The 27,504-nt window shown below is 45.0% G+C and overlaps 1 protein-coding gene across 1 annotated transcript in view; it reads left to right on the forward strand.

Annotated features, from left to right (window-relative positions):
- Window positions 1-27,504, forward strand: part of DNAH5 (dynein axonemal heavy chain 5) — a 4,110,061-nt gene that overhangs the window by 673,668 nt on the left and 3,408,889 nt on the right. The window contains exon 9 of the mRNA XM_069219645.1: window positions 20,163-20,270. Within this exon, the coding sequence (XP_069075746.1) occupies window positions 20,163-20,270 (108 nt within the window). The remainder of the gene's footprint in view (window positions 1-20,162; window positions 20,271-27,504) is intronic.

Raw genomic sequence — 27,504 nt, forward strand, 5'->3', positions numbered from 1 at the left:
TGCATTATCGGAGCCCGCAACAGAGGACAACAGAGGAAGAAATGCCCTTGGCATGCCACCGGAGACAGAGAAGAAAAACAAATATCATTACAAAAAGCTGGCTAAGGGGTACGGCAAAATAGAAATATTAACCATAAATGCATAACCACTGTATGCAGGAAACATATTAACGAAACACCCCAGTTAACGCCCTTTTTTCGCAATATTTACACCGAAAACACAGAAGAGCAAACAGCGAGAGCAGGACCACGAAGCAGCAATAGATACTCACGACAGCTCCAAACTCCGTCGCAGGAGGGGCCCTGTCCAATGGGTCAGCTGTCGCCCCAACCGAAACAGGAGCCAGGCTGAAGGAAGCTATTCGCTGAACGAGACCGCAGTTCTTCCATTCTCCACCAAATGTAGAAGCCTAATTATTCAGCACCCATTCAGGATACAAACGACCGTTAGCCAGCTCTTCTAGATAAACATAATGAATTTATTAGGGATAGAATAGAAAGACATGTACATGGAGGATGCTCTGTACTAGTGTACACTCGAGCAGCCTAATACAAGGAAGTAATACATGATCTTTTATAGTATTAAACCACAAACATAATTCAACGTCTTATTGGTTCTTTGGCTTTGACGTATGATTGACGCATGACTACTTCTCCATTATGGCTGAGGTCGTTTTTCCTATCATACCATATATAGTAACAAAAAGCATAGAAAAGGATTTTACACAAGGTGGCCTACGTGCCTAATATCACATGGTCCATCTTGTGACAGAACTTGAGAACATCACGTACTCAGACTGGTACTTTCCAGAAGGGAGATTGCTTCAGCTAGCATGCAATGACGAGGATCTTTCATGATGTCTGTTCAGAGGGCAAGCCTTGCAACATAATGCGTTCCTAGCAGTAGCGAATTACATTTGTAGGCCTCTTTACTTAATGATAGGCCTGTGCAGAGATTGTCATTGTGTATCACAGGGGCCACTAGGCATAGCATACCTAAGAACTGTAAAATGCGATTCCACACTATGTAATTAAATCTCAGTCATAGAATGCAGGTAACAGTACTATTCGTCCACTCAGCACAACCTTTTAAAGCCATATTAACTTACGTTTAAGCGAAGAAAATTCTAACCTTAACCTGTGTCATGCTCGGGCAGGTAAATGTGAATGGCTGGGAGCCAGGGGTCACAAGTAAAATATTAGGGGTCACAACTGGTTGACTAACCCCTAGTTGATGTCCAGGGCATTGCTAGTTGTCCATATATGATTGTGAGCCCACATTATCCATGTCTTCCTTGATTATGATTTAACCACAGACAATTCCATTTCTACATAAACTTTCTCACATAGCTGGACTGTAACCCTATGACCTCCAGTCACCACTCAAATCATGAGGGTCTAGATGACCTCAGAAAAGATTGCAACTGAGTAAGCTAGCAATGAGCAGCTTAAAGCATTGATAAAGAAACATCAGCTCAAGTTCAGACTTTGACATTTTAGTAATTGAGTCCTAATACTGGCAGCTGGAGTGAAGCTGGTCAGATATCCAAGAGTTAAATATCATGCAGGAGGTAAAGATATGTAACTCCCACAGCGGGGTGAGAAGTAGGCACTGCATCACCAACAGCATGCTGGGAAGAACACAGAGGATCCCCCACTACCCTATTCTCTTTTGTCTCCACTCTGAATGGTTTTGTCCTACCCAGAACCTCCAGCTGAGTGAACTAGTACATTTGCTAAGCCGGAGGGGGCTTCAGAATGTAGAAGGATGGATGCTATGGGATCCAGAAATGATAATGTTTGGTAACTCCATCCCTAGTAGGAGGAAAAAAAAAATGGTGATCTATACATTTCTAATTACCAGTCATGTGTTGATAATGTTACTCTAGTGAGGTGCACCATTTTTAGCTTAGTTTGACAAGCAAAACAGTTTTTCTGTAATTCCACTGCCAAATTGAGCAATTCCTGATCATCACGGATGCTGCAACCTCTGACTAAGATCAAGATAAGATGTAGTACAGCTCACTACGTAGGACTGCAATGCACAGCTGGTGATTACTCTTCTTTAGCTATTCAGTAAAATACCAAGCATGTTTTAAAGGAGCAATGCGGCCTCCCATTCAAGGATTAAACTGTACAGCAGATCAAAATAAGGGAAGTTGAAGGAAAGAGTTAGAACATTATGAGACAACATTTGAAAGAGATAAGAAATATGGGAAAGTGGTTGTAGGAAGCTGGCCTTGTATGTGGTGAGCAACTTAGGTGTTATCACCCTATACCAGGTCCAGGTATCCCCTATTAGTGAGGTGTAGTCAGTGTCTAGGAAGCCAGCCTCTCTAGAGGTAGCTGTGGATGAGTAGCTGAGGCTTATTTAGGAGACATGCAAAGCTCATGGAATACCACTTATAGTCACACAGCACTTACACACATTAAAGAACCACACACTGTTACAAAAAATAAATATACTTTTATTTTAGTGACACAAATATTAAATTACTATATAGGCAATACTCTTATCAGCAGGTGAGTAAACACACTAATATATACACCTTACTATTCAGGAATGGGCATAGAAAGCAATAGAAAACAGTGAAATAACAGTAAACAAGAGAGACCCTAGGGGGAGACCAAACCATATACTAAAAAAATGGAATGCGAAAGACAGACTCCCACACAGGTAAGTAGAATCTGTAGAGGAGAGCTGGAGGAACTAGGAACCCCAAAAGGTACGTACCAGAGTGCTCCGCAGCAACCAGGAGAGAAGAGGTAAGTACCTGTTATTTCCCAAACCCACAGAGAAACTTTGTAAAAGGACTGTTCAAGACCCAAACAAGAATGGAAGAAACAAAAGATGGGCCTTCTGGAGAGGAAGGACCAAGTTCGACGGTACAGACCAGGAGCCGGCTATGAGCACAGAAGCAAAGGAAGAGTTCCAGAAGTGATGCAGTCGGTGTCCCACGTCGGAAGAAGAGTTGCAGTCCTTCGGTGATGTGGAAAAACCACCAACAAGCCTTGGCAAAGGCAAGAGTCGCAGAAGAGAAGTTGCAGAGCTGCTGGGGACCAAGAAGGTCCAAGAGGACTCAACCCAAGGAGAGGAGTTTCAGACGACCCTCAGCAGTGAGGAACCGGAAGTCGAGAATGCAGCCCCCACAGGCAACTCACAGGCAGCAGGCACAGGAGTAGCAGTGAGGCCCACTCAGTACACTTGGAAAGGAGTAGCACGCCGCTGGGCAGCAGGCAGGAGACTGCGCATTGCAGAGAAGAGTGCTGGAGACTGGAGCTACACGCAGCCTGACGATCCCTTGGAAGAAGAGCCAACAAGCCTTGGTAGCTGCAAGAGTCGCGGTGCGCAGTGTGCACCATCCTGCAAGGATAGGCAAAGACACACCATCTCCAAAGTTGGACAGCTGGCAGAGGGGACCAAGGGGACCACTCACGACTACAACCTATGTTGCAGGATCCATGCAGAGTTGCAGGAGAGAGGACCCACGCAGCTGCCAATCGTTGCAGTTGGTGCTTGCGGATGCAGGGGAGTGACTCCTTCACTCCAAGGGAGATTTCTTCTTGCTTCTCGGTGCAGACTGAAGACTTACCACCTCAGAGGATGCACAGCTGGGGAAATGTTGTAGTTGCTGGAAGGAGCCGGAGAAACAATGTTGCAGAGCGGAGTCGTTACTTGAGCTGCAGATTGTAGGTTCCTGTGAAGTCCAGTTGCGGTTCCAGTGTCCAGAAGTTGAACTAAACATTGCAGAGGAGTCCTGCTGGAGTCTTTCACTTCGAATCTGAGGACCCACCCAATAGGGAGACCCTACGTAGCCCTAAAAGAGGGACTGGTCAATTGGCAGGGTGACCACCTATCAGGAGGGGGCTGTGACATCACCTGTCTGACCTGGTCACTCAGATGCTCCCAGAGGCCTCTGCCCATTTTGGATTCAGGATAGCAGAATCAAGCGGCCACCTGGAGGGGCTCTGGGCACCACCCATGGGGTGGTGATGGACAGGGGAGTAGTAACTCCCCTTTTGATTGTCCAGTTTTGCACCAGAGCAGGGACCTGGACTGCTGCAGAATGGTTTGTGCAAGTAGGGCAACAAATGTGCCCTTCATAGCATACCAGTGGCTTGAGGAGGCTAAACTCCCCAAGCCAGGTAACACCTATTTCCAAACGGAGAGGGTGTTGCTTCTCTTTCCTAAAGGAAATCCTTTGTTCTGCCTTCCTGGGCTTGAGCTGGTCAAGCAGGAAGACGGCATAAACCCGTCTGTAGGATGGCAGCAGCGCAGGCTGCTCAGGAAAACCCTGCAGACTGGTAGGAGCAAAGCTGGGGGTCTTCTATGGAGCCCCCTGAATGCATGATATCATACACCCATTACTGGCAACAGTATTGGGGTATGATTCTTCCGACATGTTTGATACCAAACATGCCCAGGTTCGGAGTTACCATTATGTAGTTGGACATAGGTAGTGACCTATGTCCAGTGCACAGGTAAAATGGCTTCCCCTCACTCACAAGGCCCAGGAAAATGAGGCTGGAGTTCATGGGGGTAACTCTGTTCATGCAGGGGTGCCCTCACACACAGGTACTTGCACCCTGCCCTCTGGGCTAGGAGGGCCTGTCATTGGGGTGACGTACAGTGACCTAGTGCAATGACCAGTAGTGAAAGGGTGCATGCACCTTTTCACGCAGGCTGCAATGGCATGGCTGCAGACACATTTTGCATGGGCTTCCATGGGTGGCATAATACATGCTGCAGCCCATGGGGAACCCATGGTGCCCCTCTGCCCCCATGCCCTGGCTATGTTATACTAGGGACTTACATGGGGGCACCAGTATGCAATTGTGTGGCGTACAAGGTCAGGAACAACCAAATTTAGTGGGAGAGACCACAGTCACTGGGGTCCTGATTAGCAGGATCCCAGTGAGCAGTCAAAACACACTGACAGCAGGCAAAAAGTGGGGGTAACCATGCCAAAAAGAGGGTACTTTCCTACATATCCCCCCCCCTGAATAAATGAAGGACAATGAGGCTAACCTTGTCCGGATGAGTCTTCATTGTCTACGTGAAAATATATGGAGAGTCCATCTGCATTGGAGAGGTTACTCCCAGGTCTATGTTCCACTGTATAGTCCATTCCCTGTAGGGATATGGACCACCTCAAAAGTTTTGGATTTTCACCCTTCATCAGTTTTAACCATAGAAGGGGCTTGTGGTCAGTTTGAACAAGGAAATGAGTGCCAAACAAGTATGGCCCCAGACTCTTAAAAGCCTACACCACAGCAAAGGCCTCCCTTTCTATGGCTGACCGTTTTTCCCTGGGGGGTCAATCTTCTGCTTATAAAAGCTACAGGTTGATCCTGGCCCTCTGTATTAAGTTGTAACAGTACTGCCCCAATAATTTCTCCAAAGCATCTGGTTGTACTATGAACTGCTTGAAGTAGTCAGGGCTTCTTAAAATAGTAGCAGAGCACCTTGCCTGTTTCAGATCATCAAAAGCTTTCTGGCAGCTAGCTGTCCACAAAACTTTCTTATTCATTCTCTTGGAAGTAAGGTCATTTAGAGGGGCTTTATCAGAGCCATAATTCTTAATAAACCTCCTGTAGTACCCAGTGAGGCCTACAAAGGCTCTCACCTAGGTCTGTGTAGTAGAGGCAGTCCAATCCAGAATGGCCTGGATCTTCCCCTGTAGTGGTTCAATCTGTTCTCCACCTACCAGGTGGCCCAGATATACCACCTTCCCCTGCCCTATCTGGCACTTAGAGGCCTTGATAGTGAGGACTGCGAGAGCCTCTAAAACATTCCCCTAGGTGGACCAGGTAATCCTCCCAGGTGGAGCTAAATACAGCTACGTCATCTAAATAAGGTGCACTGAAGTCTTCCAACCCTCGACCCTTGGAAGACTTTATTCACCAGCCTCTGGAATGCGGCAGGTGCATTTTTCAACACAGAGGGCATCAAGGTAAAGTGATAGTGCCAGTAAGGATGGAAAATTTTATTTTTGGCTTAGCATCCTTTGATAACCTGATCTTACAGTAGCCAGCGGTCAGGTCAAAGGTGCTGAGATACTTGGCAGATGCCAGTGTATCTATAAGCACATCTGCCCTAGGGATAGGATGAGCATCTGTTTTAGTAACAGTGTTAAGGCCCCTGTGATCTACACAAAACCCAATTTCTCTTTTGCCATTTTGGGAGTGAGGTTTTGGCACAAGCACTACATGGCTAGCCCAAGAGCTATCTGAGGGTTCAGTAACTCCTATGTCTAGCTTCTTCTGAACTTCAGACTTGATGCATTCCCTCACATGGTCAGGTTGCCGTTAAATTTTGCTTTTGAGAGGTAATCTGTCCCCAATGTCATTGGTGTGTTCACACCATGTGGTCTGACCAGGTGTTGGGGAAAACAGTTCTAAAAACTGCCCTAGGAGGTTTCTGCAGTCCTCCTTTTGGGACTCAGAGAGGCATTCAGCCATTACTACCCCATAAACTGAGCCATCAGTTGCACTTTGGGGGAATAGATCAGAGAGAGGTTCACTCTCTTCTTCTTGTCCCTCAGCAGTAGCCATGAGCAGAGTCATATTTGACCTATCATAATAGGGTTTAAGGCGGTTCACATGAAGTACCGTGTGGGGGATTTTGAGAGGTTTACCAAGTAGGTAATCTCACCCTTTTTCTCCACAATGGTGTGGGGACCACTCTAATTCTCTTGGAGTACCCTGGGAGTCACAGGCTCTAGGACCCACACTTTCTGTCCTTGCTGGTAGATAGTTAGGACAGCCTTCTGGTCATGCCATTGTTTATGTAACTCTTGGCTGGCCTGAAGGTTTTTACTAGCTCTCTTCATGTACTCAGCCATCCTTGATCTGAGGCCAAGCACATAATCCGCAATGTCTTGTTTGGGAGGCTTAAGAGGTTACTCTCAGTCTTCTCTACAAGAGCAAGGGAACCCCTAACAGGGTGCCCAAACAGACGTTCAAATGGGCTATAGCCCTCACACTTCTGAGGGACCGCCCTATAGGCGAAGAGAAGGCATGGTAGTAGGACATCCCATCTCCTTTTGAGCTTTTCAGAGAGTCCCATTATCATACCCTTGAGACTTTTGTTAAACCTCTCTACTAATCCATTTGTTTGGGGGTGGTAAGGAATGGTGAACTTGTACGTTACCCCTCATTCCTTCCACATGGCTTTCAGGTAAGCAGACATGAAGTTTGCACATCTGTCTGATACCACCTCTTTAGGAAAGTCCACTCTTGAAAAGATACCAAAAAGGGCTTTGGCCACTGCAGAAGCTGTAGTGGTCCTAAGAGGAATGGCCTCTGGGTACTTGGTGGCATGGTCCACTACCTCTAGTGTAAACCTGTTCCCAGAGGCTGTTGGAGGGTCCAGAGTGCCAACAATATCCACCCAGCCGTCTCAAAGGGGACCCCTATCACAGGAATTGGAATTAGGGGGGCCTTTGGGCGTGTTACCTGCTTTGCCACTTGCTTGACAGGTGACACAGGAGCGACAATTTGTGTCTTCAGACATGTGGGGCCAGTGAAAGTGACGGACAAGTCTGTCCCAAGTTTTGCTTTGCCCCAAGTGACCTGACAAAGGAATGTCATGTGCCAAGGTCAACAGGAACTCCCTAAACTTCAGAGGGATCACCAAGCCCTTGGTGGCTCCAGGTTTGGGATCCCTTGACTCTGAATAAAGGAGACTGTTTTCCCAGTACACCTTATGAGTGCCACTGACATCCCCTGCCTCTTGTGCTGCAGCTTTCTGCCTCAAGCTCTCCAGTGTGGGACAAACTTGTCCCCCCCATAACTAAGAGTTCATCTGTATCAGCTTGCAGCTCTTCTGGTGTAGGTTCCACCCAAGGAGCGGATTCCTCTCCCTCAGGATTGGAATCCTCACTGGAGGCTGGAGCAGGGGGTACCTTCTTACCCTTCCTGCTCTTGGGTTTAGGAAGCTCTTGGGCGATTGTTACAGGCTCCAAGGTTCCTTGCTGTATTTGCTTTTTGGCATATGCTCTTGTGAGGGCAAATGTATGCAATGGGATGCCCAGCATTGCTGCATGGGCTTACAGTCATTCCCTAGTAGACACTCTACAGGTAGGTCTGAGGAAACCACAACTTTCTTAGGACCAGTAACTCCCTCAGCTGAAATCAATAACTGCCATGGGATGGCACAAGGTGTAATTATGAGCATCAGTCACTTGGTACGTGTGGCCAAGTAGGTGTTGCTCAGGAGACACCAGTTTCTCAGTCACCATAGTGACACTGGCACCTGTGTCCCTGTAGGCCTCAGCCTCAAAACCATTATTTAGGGGGTGTTGCCTGTACTTACCCATATTAAGGGGACAGGCAGCAAGGGTGGCAACGTCAATGACCTCCTCAGAGACCAAGACAGTCCCAGTGCTCTCTCTAACTAGCCCAGACCCAATACAGTCCCTAAGGTGAGCCTAGATACACTCTTGGACTGACTACTATTATTACTTCCTCCACTACTGTTATTGCTATAGGCACTAGGAGTAGAGGTGGTGTTAGTAGTGGTGGAAGGCTTGGTGCCTTTCTTTAGGACAGGAGCTGTCCCCTGCCATATGGCCTTTGTTTTTTAAAACATAGCACCAAGGCTTTCTGAAGTTGGGAGAGGAGGAAGCGGTTTTGTTCCCACCCTCAGAGGAGTTTTGTGGGCCTGATGACTCTTTGTGTTTATCTTTGTCCCCACCCTTGTCTTGAGACTTACCTACCTCCTACTTTGTGTGTAGTAATCGTACATAAACTGCACTTCCTATGTGTGCCCAAAAGTAATATAAGTAAAGTTTTATTTTATGGTATGATCACTGTAAATAGTGTTCGAATGACCCTAAGACATGTGAATGTATTCAACAGGATACATAGCGTACAAATACTAAAGTCAGGCCACAGCAATCAAACTTAGTCCCAACAAGTATTTTTTATATATATTTATAGTTGCAGAAGTTCCAGGCCAGTCCTTCATGGAAGTTAAGTTCTTTATTGAGCACTTGTAATAACAACAAAAAAACACCTATGTTAAAAAATCCTTAGTTGACAATTCCTTCTTTAACAGCCAACATGTGTGTCCTCATTACTGTGATTTTTTCAAGGCAAGAATTATCGTCTTATGGCGTAGCCCATCTTATGATATAGATCATCAGTTCATATGCACACCGTGCCTGGCATTCAAAAGAGTAAGCCCGGACACGTGTTTCGTCACTACTGTGACTTTGTCAAGACTCTGAAGTACAAAGATGGACAGATGAAATTGTATTGTTTGATTTAAGACACAGCATCCAATCGTGACTAAAACCCTGTGAAAAGAGTAAAGAAAAGTACCTCCACCGCATATGCACATGTGGAAAAATAAAGAACTGTGCCTCTATCGTTTTTTTAAAGGTAGGTGAACACGCGGATGACGTAACGGAGAAAGAGACCTAGGAAAACCAAATAAGGAGCAGTGGTAAACCCATGCTTAGAGAAAAACAGGGTGCGCTTTAGGCACTAAGGTGAGGTGCGCAAAGGACTGATGCGATAAATGTGAGTAAAGTTACTGGTCAACAAAGTCCGAAACTACCAAAGAATTATCGCCTTATGTCGTAGCCCATCCTATAATATAGATCATCAAATCATATGCAAACTGTAAGATAATATACAAGCTATCAATTATATAGCAAAGTCAAAACATGAAACTAGTAATTACAATGGAAGAACTGAGATATAATACCTGTGCCTGTCATACAAAAGAGTGAGCCCGAGGAATTTATTACACTTTTTTCACGTTCAAATGAAATCAAGACGGCAGATGAGTTAAAAAAAAGTCCGTAGGCAGATAATCGTAAAGTTGCTTGTGGGACCTCCGGGGCTGGATGAAGAGACACTGCAGAGCCAGGTGGGGCACACGCTGCCACTGAGCCATACTTGATGTTCTGCTGCTCTTGCTGAGTGTTTGCCTGTTAAGGACACTGCTCTCGGTGGGCCACTCTCTCACTTCAAGCATGAGCTGAAAATGCTCCCTGCCCTGTGCGGACCTACCGTGCATGCACAAAAGATGAGTGCATGCTGCAAGTGCTTGCTGTGACGCCATTTGCAACAGTGTACAGTTGACGGAAGTCTGGAACTGTTCAAACAGTAAAAAAAAGATGGCCCTTTTTCCAAATGCTCCCTATAAACAGATTGTATTTTTTATTGGAAGGCCAAAAAATCTAAATGCTGTGTCCTGACAAATACAAATCAGAGCCAGTTGTCGCAAGCAAAGTGGCAGGGATTGCAAAAGATGGCCTGGGGTTGGCGACCCCCAAATGACGTCCATGCTGTTAGCCTCCCTGCCTACTAATTCCACCACCTCGTCCGTGTCCCGCAGCGATGGCCTGATCTTCATTATAATGGAACACTTGAGGCACAGTTTAGCACCGCACCTGGTGGGCTTGACACAACTAGGGACCACTGGTCTCTCAGCCTCTCCCTGATACTATCGAAACCGACGTGAGAGGGCAGCAGTCAGTGACTATAGATGGTTGATTGGTCAGAGTAACAGCATTTTATTTATTTTATTTAATGCGTTTTTATATAGCGCGGACTTTACCCGAAGGTGTCAGAGCGCTTCACAATAGGCAAAGTAAAGATACAAGAGGAGAGGAATTACAAGTGAGCCTGTTACAAAAGCAAACGTTACATTACATGAGGCAATACGAAAGGAAAAAGTGACGTGTGCAGGTTACAAGAGCAAATAAAGTACGAGTAGAGGTAAAAAAAAAAAAAAAAAAAAAAAATTGCAATAAATGTTAGACACTCAAAACACTAAAACAATAGTTACGTTACATGAGGCAGTGGTGGCCGTTGTGCAAGTATCAAAAGCAAACAAGATATAAGAGGTAGCAAATGATATGTTGTAAAAGGAAAGGTGCCGTGTGCATGATACAAAAGAGTACAAAATACAGGTAGAGGTATAAAACTGCACTAAATGGCAGCCACTCAAAACACAAAAACACCCTGGGAAGGCACTTCTATAGGCGTGGAGAACAGAATTTCCTATAATGGAAGGACTTCCTTCAGAAAACAGAGGGCTAGTATTAAATTTGGAAGTGTCTTTGAAGGAGGAGAGCTTTGAGGTCAGTTTTGAAGGCCTGGGAAGAGGTGGTGGTCCGAAGCTGAGGCGGAAGTGAGTTCCAGATTCTCACTGCGTTGCCTGAAAAGGATTGGGCCATCGATCTTTCCTTCTTGAAAATGGGAGGTTCAAGCAATAACTTTTCTGCATTACGTGATGGTCTGGAGCCCCCAGAGAGTTTCAGTTTATTCACCAGGTAGCGAGGTGAGGAGGAGTGCAAGGCTTTGTGGGTGATACATGCAGTTTTGTAGATAGATCTTGCCTCTATGGGAAGCCAACGGAGGGTGGATAAAATGGGTGTAATGTGGTCGCTTCTTTTGGCCCCATATATGAAACGAGCTGCTGAATGGAGAATAGACTTCAGGGGGGAAAGGTGGGATTTGGGAAGGCCAGTAAGAAGAGAGTTGCAGTAGTCCAATCTGGAGAGAACCAGCGATTGGACCAGGGTTTTAAGGTCGTGCTCCGGGAAGAAGCGATGAATTCCCCAAAGAAGGCGCAGTTGGTGTCGAGCAGACTTAGCAATGGAGTCGATGTGGGAGAGTAGATTGAGTTTTTTGTCGAGTATGACACCAAGGGATTTTGCGCTCTCGACAATGATGGGCTTATTGTTCATTAGATTGATCTGATCCATCCGTGATTGCACTGGGGGATGAGAAAGTGAGGAGGAGAGGAGGAGGAATTCTGTTTTGGAGGGATTCAGGATCAGTTGATGAGTTAACATCCAGTTTTGAATGGAGTCGAGAGTAGAGCTAAGGAAGGAGAGATCGTGATTGGAGGCCACCTTAAGGTAAATCTGAGTGTCATCCGCATATAGATGATAGTGGATCCCGGATTTACTCAGGAGATTTCCCAACGGTTCTAAATAGAGATTGAACAGTGTGGGTGCAAGTATGGAGCCTTGAGGAACACCTTGACTGACCGCTAAAGGAGCTGAAAGACTGTTCACTATTTTGATCATTTGGGATCTATCAGAGAGGAAGGAGGCAAACCATTTGAGCACAGTGCCCTCCATGCCCATTCTATGTTGAAGAGTGTTAAGGAGAGTGTTGTGATTGACAGTGGAAAAGGCTGCAGAAAGGTCAAGAAGAATTAGAAGACAAGACTCCCCTGAATCGAGTATCCGCAGCGCTTCATCAATTACTAGCAGCAGGGCTGTTTCAGTGCTGCAGTTTTGAATGAAGCCGGACTGGAAATTGTCAAGAAGATCATTTTCCTTGATATGGCGAGAGAGTTGTTTCGCTACACATTTTTCTGTGATTTTCGCAAGAAAGGGTAGGTTAGTGATGGGACGGTAGTTGTTGAGGTCGTTCGCATCAGCGGTGGGTTTTTTAAGCAGAGGGGTGACCTGCCCAGTTTTGAAGGAAACAGGAAGGGAGCCTTGACTGAGGGAGAGGTTGACCAAAGTGGTCCAATAGGAAAGAGAGTTAGTATAGAAGTCAATGGCAATGGCACTAGGGATGGGGTCTAGAGAATGGTTAGAGGGCTTTGTATCGAGGATGCATTTGAGGAGAGCATCGTCAGAGATGGGGTCAAAGTTTTGCCAAATGGTTAAGGATTTGCGCTCCTCTGTAGGGGTAGGATGAATGACCTGATCTACAAGTGATTTTACCTTTTCGTCAAAGAATACAGCGAATTTCGCTGCTTTCTTTGTGGAATCTTCCAATGGGGGAGAGCTGTTTGGGTTCTTGATGAGGTCGAATAGTTTTTTGGGTCTATTTTTGGCTGAGTCAAGGAGGGATTTGAAGTGTGACGCTTTTCCAAGGAAGATGAGCTTGTGGTACTTGGATCTTGCTGAACGAAGCATGGCCAAATTTTCAGTGGAGGGCGCTTGTCTCCATTGTTTCTCAAGGGCTCTTAGGAACTTCCTTTCTTCATAGAGGGATTTGTTGAACCAAGGTGCTGAGGGAGTGGGCCTTTTCTTTTTGCTTTGGAGAGGAGCGACATTATTGATTTTGACTGCAAGGACTGTGAGGCATTGGGAGGTGAGTTCGTTAACATCTAGGTCCGGGTCTAGCCTTGGAAGTGATAGCAAAGCCGAATCACAGAGGGTACTGAGGTCAATATTTTTAGTGTCACAGAACCAGGAAGTAGCCCTCTTAGGCTGGCCAAGAGTTATAGAGTGTGATAGGTGAAGAGAGAATGGGATGAGGAGGTGGTCCGACCAGTCTACATGAATAGGGGAAGCGATAGTCAGCAAGCCTGCTTTAGAAATAACAAGGTCCAGGATTGAGCCTTTAGAGTGTGTTGTTTCTGTGCAGTGTTGGATAAGATCGTTTGCAGAGAGGAAGGTGGCCAGCAAATTCGCATAGGTGTCTTGAGGCGAGCCCCAGTGGACATTGAAGTCACCCACGAAGATCTGATTGTCACTTTGCGTGTATTGGTCGCTGATGCAGTCCGTGAGTTCCTCCATAAACGAAGGGCTGCTACCAGGCGGGTGGTAAATAGCATGGAATCTGAGAGGTGAGCGGTGGAGCAATTGAAGCTCAAGAGATAGGCATTCAAAAGTGTGGGAGGAGCTGTTAGGAAGAGCCTTAAGTTGAAGAGAGTTTCTAAAGATGACTGCAACACCTCCCCCAACTTTGTCAATTCTGTCATTTCTAAGTATAGAATAGCCTGTGGGTACAAGGAGATCAAACATAGAGTGAGAGGTATCGTTGAACCAGGTCTCTGTGAGGAAGAGCATGTCAATATTGTGCAAGTTGATGGTATCAGAGATTTCAAGTTTGTGTTTTATTGCAGATCTGCAGTTGTGGAGCAAACAGCGCAGCTCTGACGCAACTGTTTTGGTGACGGGGGCACTTGGGCTATGAGGGGTGATAGGGATATTGTACTTATATGAGGGCGCTCAGGAGGGTTTAGGTGGGCGAGTGGTTCTGACAGAGGAGATGGTCGGTATAGTGTAAGTAACAGGGTTACTGGGAAGTGGAAGTGAAGGAAGGGTGGCGTTCGAGTGCTTGTGTGGAATTGCAGACGACAGGCTATGCTTAGCTAAACTGGGGTGTGGGGGTGAGGTGCATCTCGTGGAAGGGTGAATGTTTGCCAAAGGAATTGAGGTGTGTGGAAAAGTCGAGATCTTGGAGCTTAAAACTAAAATGGTAGCTTCAAGTTGGGAGATGGCGGTGATTAGAGAGCCTAGCTTATTTTCCAGAGAGAGTAAGGAAGAGCACAGCATGTTGGGTGGCTCGATGGAAACAGGAGGGGGTGCACTAGGCAGTGTACGGCAGGGAGAGGTGGGGGAACGGGAGGGGAGTAGGGGTATAGGGTTCAGAGGTGGGGAAAGGTTTTGGATGAGAGCAGGAGTTGGTGCGCCAGGGGTGAGAGGAGAGTTGTCGTTGTTGGCTTTGCAAGAAGGATAGGAATTAAGGGCAAAATTAGGGGGCGATAGGAGAGGAGTGGGGCGGTGGGGCGGTAGGAGAGGGGAGGAGAGTGAGGAGTCATAGGGATTAGAGAGGTTTGGAAGGAAGGGAGGGGAGGGGGTTGGATAGGTCCTGGTAGCTAAGTGAGGTGGCTGTGAGGGAGCGGGTATCAGGCAGAGTGGGGGGGATTGGGAGAAAGGGAAGTTGAAGAAAGGAAGTGATTCTGCTCGGTCCGAGGGAGGGAAGGGGTTACCAGGGGAGGGAAGGGGGTAGCACAGCATTGCTGGAGGAGAGTGGGGAGGGAGAGAGATGGAAAATATTTGTGGGGAAATCGGGGTACATAGTGAGGGGAGGAGTGGGCGGAAAAGCAGAGAGGAGGAGGGAACAAGGGGAACGTAGGGAACATAGACAAGGGGAGAGGGCTGGAGGAAAGGTGGTCTAAGGAGGGGGGTGGCCGGAAGGGATAGGGGGGAGGAGATGAGAATGGAGTGCCGGGACGGAGCAGAATGGACGAGGAGCGTGTTAGCTAGAGGTAAGGCTGAAGTGAAGAGGGGAGGGGCATACTGTGAGGGGGGAAGAATGGGATGGGAGGTCCGAGGGGAGAGAAGAGGGTCGACCTGTGCCTCCCCAGGGTGCAGCCTATTGTAGAGTGGGGGGGTTAAGGGAGGAGAAAGGGAGTAATTGGTGGAGCTAGATGGAGAGTCAAGGGATAGCCCGGTCGCAGGGGAGGGGAGTAGGGAAGGGAAGAGGCGGTCAAAGAGAGAGAAACGGTGTCTTTGGCTTGGATCATAACAGTACCGATGTTATAGAGTGAGATAGTGAGGGAGCCGTTAAAACCCGCAGAGGGGGAAATTTTTAGCTGTTTCCCATGAGGGATAGAGGAGGAGGAGGTGACGTTAAAGGAATTGTAAAAGCTGGTAGACCAAGAAGGTATGTCGTGAGTGAAAAAAATGAGATCGTTTTTGAGCCCCCCATACCGACCATTGTAAAACTGATCGACAAAAAGGGAATCAGGGAAACATTCAATGGTGTTATGCTTGAAACGTTTTGCTGCAGCTTTAGTCAGGTTAGAAGGGTAGATGATTTTGTAGCAATTAATTCCAGACTTAATTCGAGCGGTGGCCATGTTGGGAAATTGTGGAGGAGGAGGGTGGTGGGGATAAGGGAAGGGTGTTACTAGGACGGTGGTGGTGGGGAGAAGTATGAGGGCAAGAAGGAGGCACGTAATCCAGACGTCGGGTGAAGGAACCTGAGTTATTGTGGAGACAGGAAAGTGAGGCGATTAGGGATAGGTTGTTACTTCAGAACAGGGCTGATTCAACAAGATAGGACTGAAGATGGAGTGGTGTAAGAGGAGAATCACTGTACTTATCATCCTGAGATATAAACCACATAAAGCACAGCATCACAATAGGTATCAAACGCATTGTACGCCCAAAATCTCAACAGTCTAATATTAGACACTTACCTCCTAAGTATCACCAACATTATGGGCAAAAAGCACAGGGTGGAACATAATTTCACTAGCGTAACCCAAAGTATGCAAGACAACCTCAAAATTATAAAACACACTTTAGAGGTAGCCAGAACAGGGTCTGAAAATCGAACTACAAGAAATAAATTTCCTAGCACCACAAATACACAATGGGGCCTGGCGCCCTACAAACCACCAGGACCCCCTGGTCAACTGGCCAACTCAAAGGCGCTCAAATGCCCTGTTTCCAGATTGTCGGGGCTGCTGCCAATGCAGCGAAAGACCAGAGTGCGTACTTGCGCAAACCTAAACGTTGCAACTGGCACTAAGTGCTGCACAGCTGTGAAGAAATGGTGCAAGGAGTGCATCTCACTCCTAACTCAGACAGAACTACCTCCAAATGCCCTAAGAGTATAGAGGAGGATAACTTTCGTCAGTTCACCCGTTGGGAGAGGATTTATCTGCTCTTATTGTGCAGCTGTTCCCACCATTGTCTCCAGCTTACTTTATATATAGAGCAGCGGACTAGAACAAAAAGAACTTATTCAGTCTTTTAACATTTCTTATAGTCCTTTATCTTCAATTTCTACTGGTGTTGCATAAAAGGCAACCAGCGTGGTCCGTGCAGTACCGTATATAGTCCAGATAACTTCTTCAGGGAAGTATAGAAGAAAGATGTGACCTTGATGTCTCAGGCAAGAGAAAAATAATTGATGACTTTAGTCCCTCAAAATAGAAGTCATTTCCGGTATTGGAAATATAAATGATGTCGAGGCTGAGTACTTTGCTGTATGAATTATTCCTTTTGTGCATTACATTCAGAGGGATATGTCTGCCTCCGTCATGTGATGTAACTCGAGTCTTTGAAGTGCACACAACCCACTGAATAAATGATCGAAAAACGAGGCTCTAAAAGGTAATATTAAGTATCCAGTCCTGGGCTTTAAATCACCAGCAAGGAGAGACAGGCAGCCTCTGTTATCAGCGCGTCTCTATGCTGAAAGGAAGAAACTGATACCCAAGGATCAGAGGGTCTGACAAAGCTAAAATTAAAAGACAGGCAGCCTCCTATATATTGAGATAGCCCAATCGCGCATATCTCGAAGCGCCCGTGCAGCAAAGTAGGCATCTGCGGCCTGCGCAACTCCTGGCTCCAATAACCAGCACGATAACCCCGCTCGCACCATCAACCCACATTCACGCTGATCCGTACACCACCTACATTGTCGGCGTGTTCAGGAGCCCCCAGCCCGGAGACCGTCGCCGTCGTTCATTGCTGGGCTCGACTCGCTGCTGGCTGGGCTGCGGCTGCCTGCTGTTTGCCTGGCCACGAAGTTGGACAGAGGAGGCTGCAGAGGGCTCTTTTATCGCCACGAAGACTTACGTATTGGAAATGAAAGACTGACAATGGCGCTTAGTTTGGTCTGACTCAGGCTTGGAGTATATACTGTATGACGCCACAGTTACCCCAAAGCAGGACGGCACTGGTGGTGCCAATTAATCCCGGAAGAGTGGAAGGTGGGCCATTTTAAAGTGAATAGTGGACTGCATTGTCAAGCCAGTTCCCAGTAACAAAACCGACCCCCACCCTGTAGTGCCGTCACCGGTGGTGGACTGCACCACTCAGCGGATGCGGAAGTGGTGAGTGGTATATCACCCCTATCATCGGGGCAGGATGGACTGCACGGAGACGAGGAGTGGGAGGGGATAAATACGGGAGCGAAAGGGCGCAAAAGAGAGTGCGAATGTAGGAGTATAATAAAGAAGTTACATGCCCAACTACAGTGTTCCTGTGTCATTATTCAGGGCCCACGCGGGACCTGACACACCCTTTCAGCCTCCCAGGGAAATGCCCGGTGCCGGTACTGCCAGTCCGGGTCTGCCTGCTTGTAATGCAATGAAAGGTTTTGTGTGTTCTTCCAAATGCGGCTTGACAGCAGTAGTTGAAAATAGGCCGATATGTACGTTTGAATGCTTGCCCTTGTCAAAAATGCAACAGATTATTTGAACGGGGGGAAGTAGTGGTGGGAAGCACACGGGCGAGCACACGAGGGTGGGGCAGGGAAAAGCAGAGAGAGGACACACGAGCAAAGTTGAGCACGGGGAGAGAGAATTGCATAAAGGAGATTCTCATAAAGTGCTTAATACAAAAGATAAAATCGTGCTTGCAAAAAAGCAGTGGAATCGGAGATGGCAGCAAATCAAAAATATTGTACAGAGGGAAGGATTGACTACCTAGGACAAAAATAAGAACCTGACTAATAAGAGTGGCGAAGAAAGGCAACCAATGGTAGGCAATGAACAGGCTCAAAGCCCCTTTATGTTGTTGTTAAGGAACACTATAGGGCATATTTACAAGGAACTGGCGCATCGGCTCCGATGAGGCATATTTCCTTGCATTGTCCTGCGCCACCCTGAGAACACAATTGTTGCGCTGTATTTATAATACATCGCACCATGGCACTTGATAGCACAATAGCATTGCTGGACTAGCTGCAAAAATGTTCGTGCTAGTCCAGCAAAACTCAGGGAGGCCCATAGAATAAAGCAATAGCGCCACTTTAACACCTGCCTTGGGCAGGCGTTAAAAAATGATGCAAAAATGGCGCAGTGAAATCTTATAAATTTCACTGCCCCATTTTTTTGGGCCTCCCTGCGGGTGCACAACCCCTTGGATACATTATACCTGACACAGGAATAATTTGGCGCAAGGGGTTACAAAGTGGTTTAATGCTAGCATTGTGCCCCTTTGTAAATATGGCTCATTGTGGGGGCCTGCTTGGCACCGCCTCAGGGTTAAAAAAAAAAATGGCTCTTGGGCAGGGCAAGGGACATGTAAATACGCCCTTATATGCCTCACAACAAACAGCGTATGCGCTGCCTAGTAGGCTCGACCTTAAAAAGTGGCACCTGGAACACAACACCGGCGGGGCAATTCCCAGAAGGGGTCATGGATATTCTGTGAAGTTTAGCCAGTGTGAATCAGGTGCAATAGAAGTAATTTTTTTTGAGCCAGTTTTAATTAATTATTTCATGAGATGTGGGTCCCTTGTTCTATTGCTTTATCCCAATCTCAGTTCCCTAAATCTCTATTCACATTGACTTTACATTTTGTTCATAATCATATCAGTGGTTTACCTATGGTATTGATTAGTTGGCTGTACATTTGCAGTATTATTTTACGCCCAGAGCCCAATGTTAGTAGGATCTGTAATTCTATGGTCGTCAGTGGTTCAATATTGTCCACTTTCCATGATGTCATTCTACTCTGTTAGAAATCTGCAGGGCTAGTCCACTCATCTTAAACTTCATGAATGTTCAGACGGTGTCTGAACAGAATAGATCAGCACCCATTTCCAGAGTGTAATTCTCATTTACAGATATTTCCATCACGGACATTGGAGTTTTCCGATTTATTAGGAAGGATATCTCCAGAGATTAGGCCCTGACTGTTTGGCTTAATTTAATATTAGTTCTTGGCCCAAAAAATCAGCTTTGGTGTGGATGGTTGTTTATCATAATTAGTGAAGAACAGGCCCCACAGCATATCTGGATGTAACGCTGGTGTAAGTAGGTGGGTCTCCATCGTTAGGATGTGAGGCCTAGATTAACAATATATTACAGTTGGGCTGCGAGATAAGTTAGTAGTGTGGTGCACCTAGGTCTCCCTTGGAAACTGAAGTTTCAATATGTTTTGATGCTACTTTACATTTCCCCTCTTTCCAAATGAGTGGCGTATGGCTTCCAGTTGTCTAAACAGTGAGTATTGCATGATTATAGGTAGGTTCACTAAATAATATAGGAGAAGGGGCATATTATTTTCATTTTGGATAGCACAATCCTGTGAATTACTGTCGGTGGCAGCCTAAGCCAGAATCACACTCTTTCTCATACCCCTCAGTTTGTCACCATCTGTATGAAAGTCTTGGTTTCACAGATATATAAATGTTGCATTTTCCCATATTGGAGGAGCCTGGTCATGCCCCTCTTCAACAAGTTGTATATGCACAGGGATATCATGTGGCAGTATCCTGCAACCACCAATCCATAAATTATCCTGTGTGCCCTGAAGTGACGTGCTAAATGTTTCATCTCAGATTATTATGTTAAGCAAAACTGTTTAGTTAACATAAAATGTATCAACAATGCAGCTTATTTAGTGGCATGATATTAGATTTAACATGGACGCATTTCTCTTGTGACTGTGATCTGACTGAGAATTGTTTTTTTGTTTTCAGGTATCCATGATAGATGCTATACCACGACTCATGAGTGCAATTGGAATGATTCACAACATTTCCCGATATTATAACACCTCGGAAAAGATAACATCATTGTTTGTGAAGGTAGGTGCATTATTTGGCCTCTTGTCATAATCATTTTTGGCTCTTGGCTACTTCAGCTTTAGCTATCAAAGACCCTCCTGTATCCGATACATTATACAACACGCAGGGTTCATGAGAGGTGCTTAAGGAGCGGTGGAAAGGGAGAGGAGTGCAGATTGGTAGGGGCACTAAGTGATGGAAAGCACAATATTTTGTAAACTATCCAACACGTTTAAGACTTTTAAATCAGAGAGGAAGACAGCGTTTGTGCTTTTTTGTCTGTGTGTATGTCAATGTTCCTGGTGAAATCTACCCAACGGAAAGCACCTGCACTCAACTATTTACTAGAAAATAGATTTTTTTTAAGGGGAGGTGTAAAACCTAAACACCCCCCAAAACTACACATCTGACCTTCCTATTCCTGCATTCGTCCATAGTAGGAGAAATTTGGTATATTGTGTGATGATTGGATGAATTGTATCCTTTCATTGCAGACTAGACTTCAGGAGAATCGTATTCCTTGCCTTTTAGTACCCCATGGGTGTGCATGTGTTTTGTTGAACCTCATAACATCTCCCTGCCAACAGACTGTTTCTCTATTCCACAATGCTTGCAGTTCCTCCGTGCCTCTTCATTAGACCACCTCAGTGCTCTATTTTATACCCTTCCTTGTTCATCCGTTGTGCTCCCCCACTCATCCATTGCTCCCTGGTTCCACTCTAGGCATTGTAGCTGCATACTGCTACTAAGCAGCCTGCCAGCCTTTTTGCACTCCTATGCACTTTATTATTTAACAATTAAATTACCATTTAAAATGGTCGCCTGCATGTTTGAACAGAAAACTAAAAAAGCTAAAGGCCACCAGTACATTACAATACATTCACCTGCATGTGGGCGACACATGTATGCATGCATAACAATGAATGAATCGTGCAAAGTTTTTTCTTTCATAGAGAAAACATTCCAATGTGGCTTCTCATGCATCTGCATGTGCATGCATGTGTGCACGTGTCATGATTGACTGGGAGACATTTTGGCATTAGCTTACGCTAGAGTTCTTCAAACTTTTTGATGCTGAGCCTTCCCTGTCTAAATGTTTTAAGAGTAATGCCACCTCCTGACAAAACATTCTGGAAGTGGTTATTTTGCATCGAAAACCATCACCATCCCCAATTCCCATAATGTATTTGGCAAATCTTTTTTTAATGTAAAGTAATAATAATAAAAAACATTGTTTAGCAGCCCAAACGTTTGAGGGTGACTGTCAATATGTGTCAAAGGCATAGTACACAATTCAAACAAAAAGTCTCCAAATGAGAACTGCCCAAAATTGTACACTTTATTTTCCACAAAAATATCATTTGACATCACACAATTGTTCTAAACTAATGTGATAGGAGTACCTGTTTTTATCCAGAGAAACTACCACATGTGAATGGATTCTTGCTTCTGCCATCCTCAGGTTATGATCCAGTTCCAGTTTTGAACGTTACTGCATCTTTGAACCCTGAGAACCCAATTTCACAAAAATATGATGAGCTAAAAAGCAGAAAAATCTTGACAGCAATGTTTGACAAAACTGAATGTTACGTCTTCCTGAAGGCAAACCTTGAGATGAGTACCTCCCTCTCTCAGAAAAGGTTGAAAGACCTAATCATATATATGGTCAGTGTCCTCAGGAGAGTACTTTTGTAAACTTGTCCCTCTGACTCTTCAGGGGATCTTTTCATACCGTCAGCAACAGGTTGAAGGTCATATTCTGTTTCCTCAAGAGAATGTGCTAATCATAGGAATGCCTCAAGAAGGCCACTGTGAATTAGTCTTCTCTGCAACTCCTGCTGCTTCTTTAAGGTAGGTATTTTTTTTTATACATGGTAAAGGATGTAATTTCAGATCCTTGGATTAAGGTAATTTATTGTCTAAAAGGTTTGCTAAAAGCACAAGCCAGAGAAATGGATAATAACATGCTCAAATGATAAACAACTCCTGTCCGATATTAATGGCTTCCTGAATTTGGTTCAGTCCCTGACTGAGTTGATGATACAGAAAAGATGGGACTCACAGATGGACCGCTCTTTTACTGCTAAGGAGCGGTCTGACATTCTCAAGAGGACTTGCACCCCTAACAGTAGCACAACCAGCTGAGAGACTGGTCTGAAGATCACTCACTATTGGTATTACACCCCTGCCAGGGTAGCGAAATGGAGGACCGCTTCCTCAGATAAATCTTGGTGCAACTGTGATGAGACTGGCACGTTAACCCACCTTCTCTGGCGCTGCCCTAAATGGAAACTATACTGCAACAAAGTCCTTTCGGACATTGATAGTATTTTTGGCACTGACCTCCCACATTTCCCCTCCTATATACTACTCAGCCTGCCTAATATCCTGGCCTACCCACTGCATTCCTGCAAAGGGAAAATTATTACATCGGCTATTTGTGTGACTAAGTAAGTCCTGTGTTCGGCCTGGGGCTCGGTCAGAATACCCACCCACCTTGAGTGGCTCCATTAAATGTGGGTCTTAGTGGCAATGGAAAAGCTGACAGGCTCCCTGGGGAACAAACTCTGACAGTTCGATGAGACCTGAACCCTGGATATGTTATCTGGCGAGTGAACTCACATGTCCTATATATCTACGGGCCCTGCGACTTATGACCCCTACTACTGCACATCAAGTTGATCCACCCTCTAATGCAGTGATGTGAGATCCAAAAGACCACCCTTCTCCTCTACACCTAGGTGGAGATGCACACATTGAGGCCCCGTTAAGTCCCTGCCCCCCTCCCCTGCGACATTTTACCACTGCCCCCCTCCAGTTCATCTTTACTTTCCTTTTCATCTCTTACCTGTCTATCCCTCCCACGGCCACTTCCTGAGTCCTTCCCACTCACCAGCCTCTGAGATGTAGATGAGCTTCTTTGTTCAACATTAACTTCAATAAACAGACTTGAAGCATAAAAGCACAAGCCAGTGGGGATTACACAGCTGTTTTGCTTTGTAGGGGTCCAAATCCAGAAGGAACTACTTAATTTCTAAATACAAAATTGTGATTCCGCTCAGTTTAATCACTGCGTGAAAAAGCAAAGCGCCATGTTCAACTACCATTTCTGCACATAAAATTGTAAACAGACAAGCTCTAGTGGGATGAGACTTTATGAATTTATTTTGTTTACAGCAGAATTCAGTGTGCTATCCAAGGGCTTTCTTTTGTATTTTATAGTGGGTCTGTAGAATTGGTGGAACCAATTTTAACACGTTGACGTTTAGGCCTGGAATAACACCACACATGGAAGGAGAACCATCTTTGCAGATTCCAACAGAGTTGTCCTATTTTAAGCCACTTGAGCATTGGAAGTCTTAGAGAATGTCAAACATGGCTGATGCTGTTGTTTGCCCCTTGATTGGCATGCAGAATAAAAAATCTTCACATGTTGTTTTGTGGCAGTATCAAACGTAAACAATTAAACTGGCTTCCTTTAAAAAGTCAGTTGCTTAATCTAATAGCAAAGCAAACAAATTTGATTTACAGTGTGCTATGAGTTGTCTGTTGATGATCCACGTCAAATATGTGCTTAATTTATGATACAAAATTCCAAAGTTAACAGCACACACTTGCTTCTGCATGTGAGATAGCTGTCTTTTTTTAACTTCATGCAGTTCTCAAAAATGTCTTTAAAATATCTTCTTATGTTTTGATGCATAAAACATAAGTACTACATTAGGTCCATTCCACATGCATAAAACGTAATTGCAGCTGGTCCTGGCTTTCTTCAGGAGGCAGCCCGGGTGAGCCATTACCAAGGTTCAACTTCTTCTCTGTCCACCCCCTTGGCGATATGTGACTTGGTGGATTACATGCTTAGAATCCACCTCCTACCTGGTAATGAGAGCTGATGAAATAAAGCATTGTACTGATATTTATGTATTGCGTTTCATACCATTTAGTAGGCCTGCAGCGATCTGCAGATCACTAGTTCAAACATCCTTGCACGGCCACCTAAGCCTTCTGTCTCTCTGAGGTCAGTAAACTGAGTAGTTTTAAATTGAGTAATGGTCACCTTTGTTATTTGCAATGCTTTGAAAAAGCAGAATCGCAATTTAAAGCACTATAAAATATGTATGAGTTATGATACATTTAGTTGTAGTACTCCAAAGCACTATACACCACACAATGTTACTGTGTATGATTTCTCTTCATACTGCTAAGGCAGAAAATGCATAATTTAATAAAGAACGGTTTACCTTTTTTAGGCAAAGGCAAAATGTACTTGGTGGGTGCTCTGCCTCTGTTTTACAGTCGTGGGAATGAGATGGCTTGGAATTAAGCACAGTGTAGGTAGTTAGCGCTATTAAAACACCTTGATAGAGTCCCTAACAAGGTAAGAAGTTCAGTGGACTGGGCACATACAATCACTAGACTTAACATCTAATCTTAGCTTTCCAACTAAAGACAAATATGCTGAGACTAAATACCAAATTATAAACATGGGAAGGGCCCATAATGCAGCTGCCCAGTACGTTTTTTTTTTTTTTCAAAACCAAGCTTACAAAACGGGAGAGTATTTGTAAAAACAAAATAATGACCATGATATAATGGGAGAAAAACTCCAGGGTGTCAGCATTATTTTTCTTTATTTCTGTTCAGACCACAAGTCTTTCCCTTGCAAGTCCGAACACGAAAAAGTGCACCTGTTTGTCAAACTCTAAATGAGGCCTACAATTTTTAAGCCCGGACACCCAGTAACCTTATGAACTTAATCCTTTGTCCCCATTTTCCGTCCATGATAAGGAGTTTATTATTCTAAGTACTGTTAAAGGGTTTGAGATTAAAAAAAACACAAATAGACAAATTAGTACTTAATATTAGTTCATGGGATGGCGTGGGTAAGCAGTGTCCACTCTCACAATACTTTTTAGGCTTTTTAAAAAGCAGTGCTGCATAACAACTTCAGGTCTGAATGCTACCAAATTGCTTTACTCTTTCTGTGTATTTGCCCTGTGATCCAATAACGTGTGTGGTGGACCTGTGACAACAATGTTTTGCTAAATTATTGCAGGACTTACCAAAACTATGTATGATTTTCAATACACCGTGAATGTAGCCAAAATCAGCCAATGATTGTGCATGCCCATGAACTTACTCTATGTCAGAGAATCACAGGTGAATTGATCCACTTTAGGGAAAAGCATTTGGGCACATGAAGGTGAAGTATGAACAAAAGTGGTCAATTAATATATTGGTGTAAGTCATAATGCAACAATTTTAGCCCTCTGTGATAGATGTGCAAACGATTTGCCAAACTTTGGAATTCCTGAGGGGGATATTCCATATTGTAACAATGAAGCCTCACATATGATGACCTTGGTTGTATATAAAGTTGTCTACCTACTTAGGGTTCCCAGAAATGCATACCACACCCACTTCACCTAGGACAGTCATATGTCCAATTGGTAGTAATTGCGCGATTACCTGTTGGAAAAAAGTAAAGTGCTTTATACAAGCTATCTTCCTTCATATCTACCGTCATACCATGCAGCCGCCCTCGCATACCAGCACACTGTGGCTGCCACCTGACCATTTTGTTTGTGGCCCTGCCTGTGAAAATAATAGAGAAAGCAGTGAAATATGGCATTTTTCCCCTCTGAATCAATAGATTAGATGCATTTGTTGTAGTGAATCCTATCTTGTTTTAATAGGAAGCAGGAGCTAGCTACACAGTGACTTTTACCCTACTTAGCTTGTCTGTTTTAGTGCAATTATTTAATTATATCTTTTCACAATGGCTGCATTGTTTTTAGTTAGGACAATGTTTTAGTTTTGTGCTATCAGTGCCACTCTGCTAAGGCATCAGTGTCGGCGCCAGAGATAGATAAGATGTTGGTATTCACATTAGGTACTTTCCCACTTTGAGCTTTCGAGGAATTGTTTATGTAATTGCCGCCCCAAGTATATCTTGTTATCTATTGTTTGGGAACAGTTCTACGTCAGGGGTCCAAGCAGATCTGTATAAATGCACCTTGCATAGACAGATAGTCAGAGGGATTCCTACCAGACGCCATCAACGCTATCCATGCTGCACGTCGCCTTGACGCTGATCCAATCTTCTTGTCCCTACCAAGTCTGATCTAGAGACCTCATTCCAAGGTAACAAGGGTTGTGGCGGCTCTTTTCATGGACATGGCATTGGCAGATTAGTTTTAACAAACCTAGCTCTCTTTAGGTTAGAGATTAGGCTCATCATGCTAGGGTATTAGGACATATTTCCTATCTCATGTGATTTTATGTTATTGCAAGATGGTGGGGGTCTTTGTATTAGTGACTCTTGTGTTCACAATTCTGTTTCTTGCATTGTTCATTATCCTTAGCATTGCAGCCCATGCAGCTTATCAGTTTTGTAAATAAAACCTAATGAAACTTTACTGCATCTCCTTCATTGTCTGTGTTTGATTGAGACGTGTTGTTCATGTGAGAAAGGGGCAATCTCAGTTTAACCACGACACTCCCTGAGATGTGGCACTCTTGAGCCCATGGGTAAAGGCTGCCACAAATCACCTTTTACTGCTTGGATTTTTTGGGGAGCTGCTGCTTGTGAGCCGGGAGGGTTGGGACTACAATGCAACTTGTTTTAGGACTGGCATAGTCGGCTACCAACATAAGTACTGTCATCCTTAAACCAGCAGTCTTGCCTAGAGCAAGAGTCAAACTATGACATTGTAAAGTGCATGGCTACCCTAAAGCTTCCCAGGGCTGAAGGTGAGCAGATGAAAGCGGGACAACATGGAGGAGCTGCAGGCAAGAATTCATAGGGTAAGAGCCAGGTCTTGATCCGTTTATTAAAATAAGGCTCATTGTCTAGGCATGTTAATTCGGTGGGGGGTGAGTTCTGGAATTTAGGTACTAAATACAGAAATTATCTTCCACCCCATCTGGATCTGTAAATTCTAGGCATCCTCAGTAAAGGCAGACCTTAAAGGCCTGGCGGGAATGTAGAGGGGGGAGAACACCCTGATCTTCTGAGATACTTCAGAACTAAGCAGTTTGTGTGCTAGGCATTATGGAAAACCTCGAGGGAGGTGGCATGCTCAAAAGCTTGGGGTAGAGATATGTAAAAAACTGGCCTCCTTGCCTAACCAGCTTTACCTGAGGGATAACTGCGAGCCCCAGGTTACATGACTGTAAAGCATGCTTTACATAAGGGGAGACCAGCTTATTAATAAGGTCAGGAGCCTTCTGGGCCATTGCTTTGAACATA

The sequence above is a fragment of the Pleurodeles waltl genome, chromosome 2_2 (genome assembly GCF_031143425.1).
Source record: "Pleurodeles waltl isolate 20211129_DDA chromosome 2_2, aPleWal1.hap1.20221129, whole genome shotgun sequence".
Lineage (NCBI taxonomy): Eukaryota > Metazoa > Chordata > Amphibia > Caudata > Salamandridae > Pleurodeles > Pleurodeles waltl.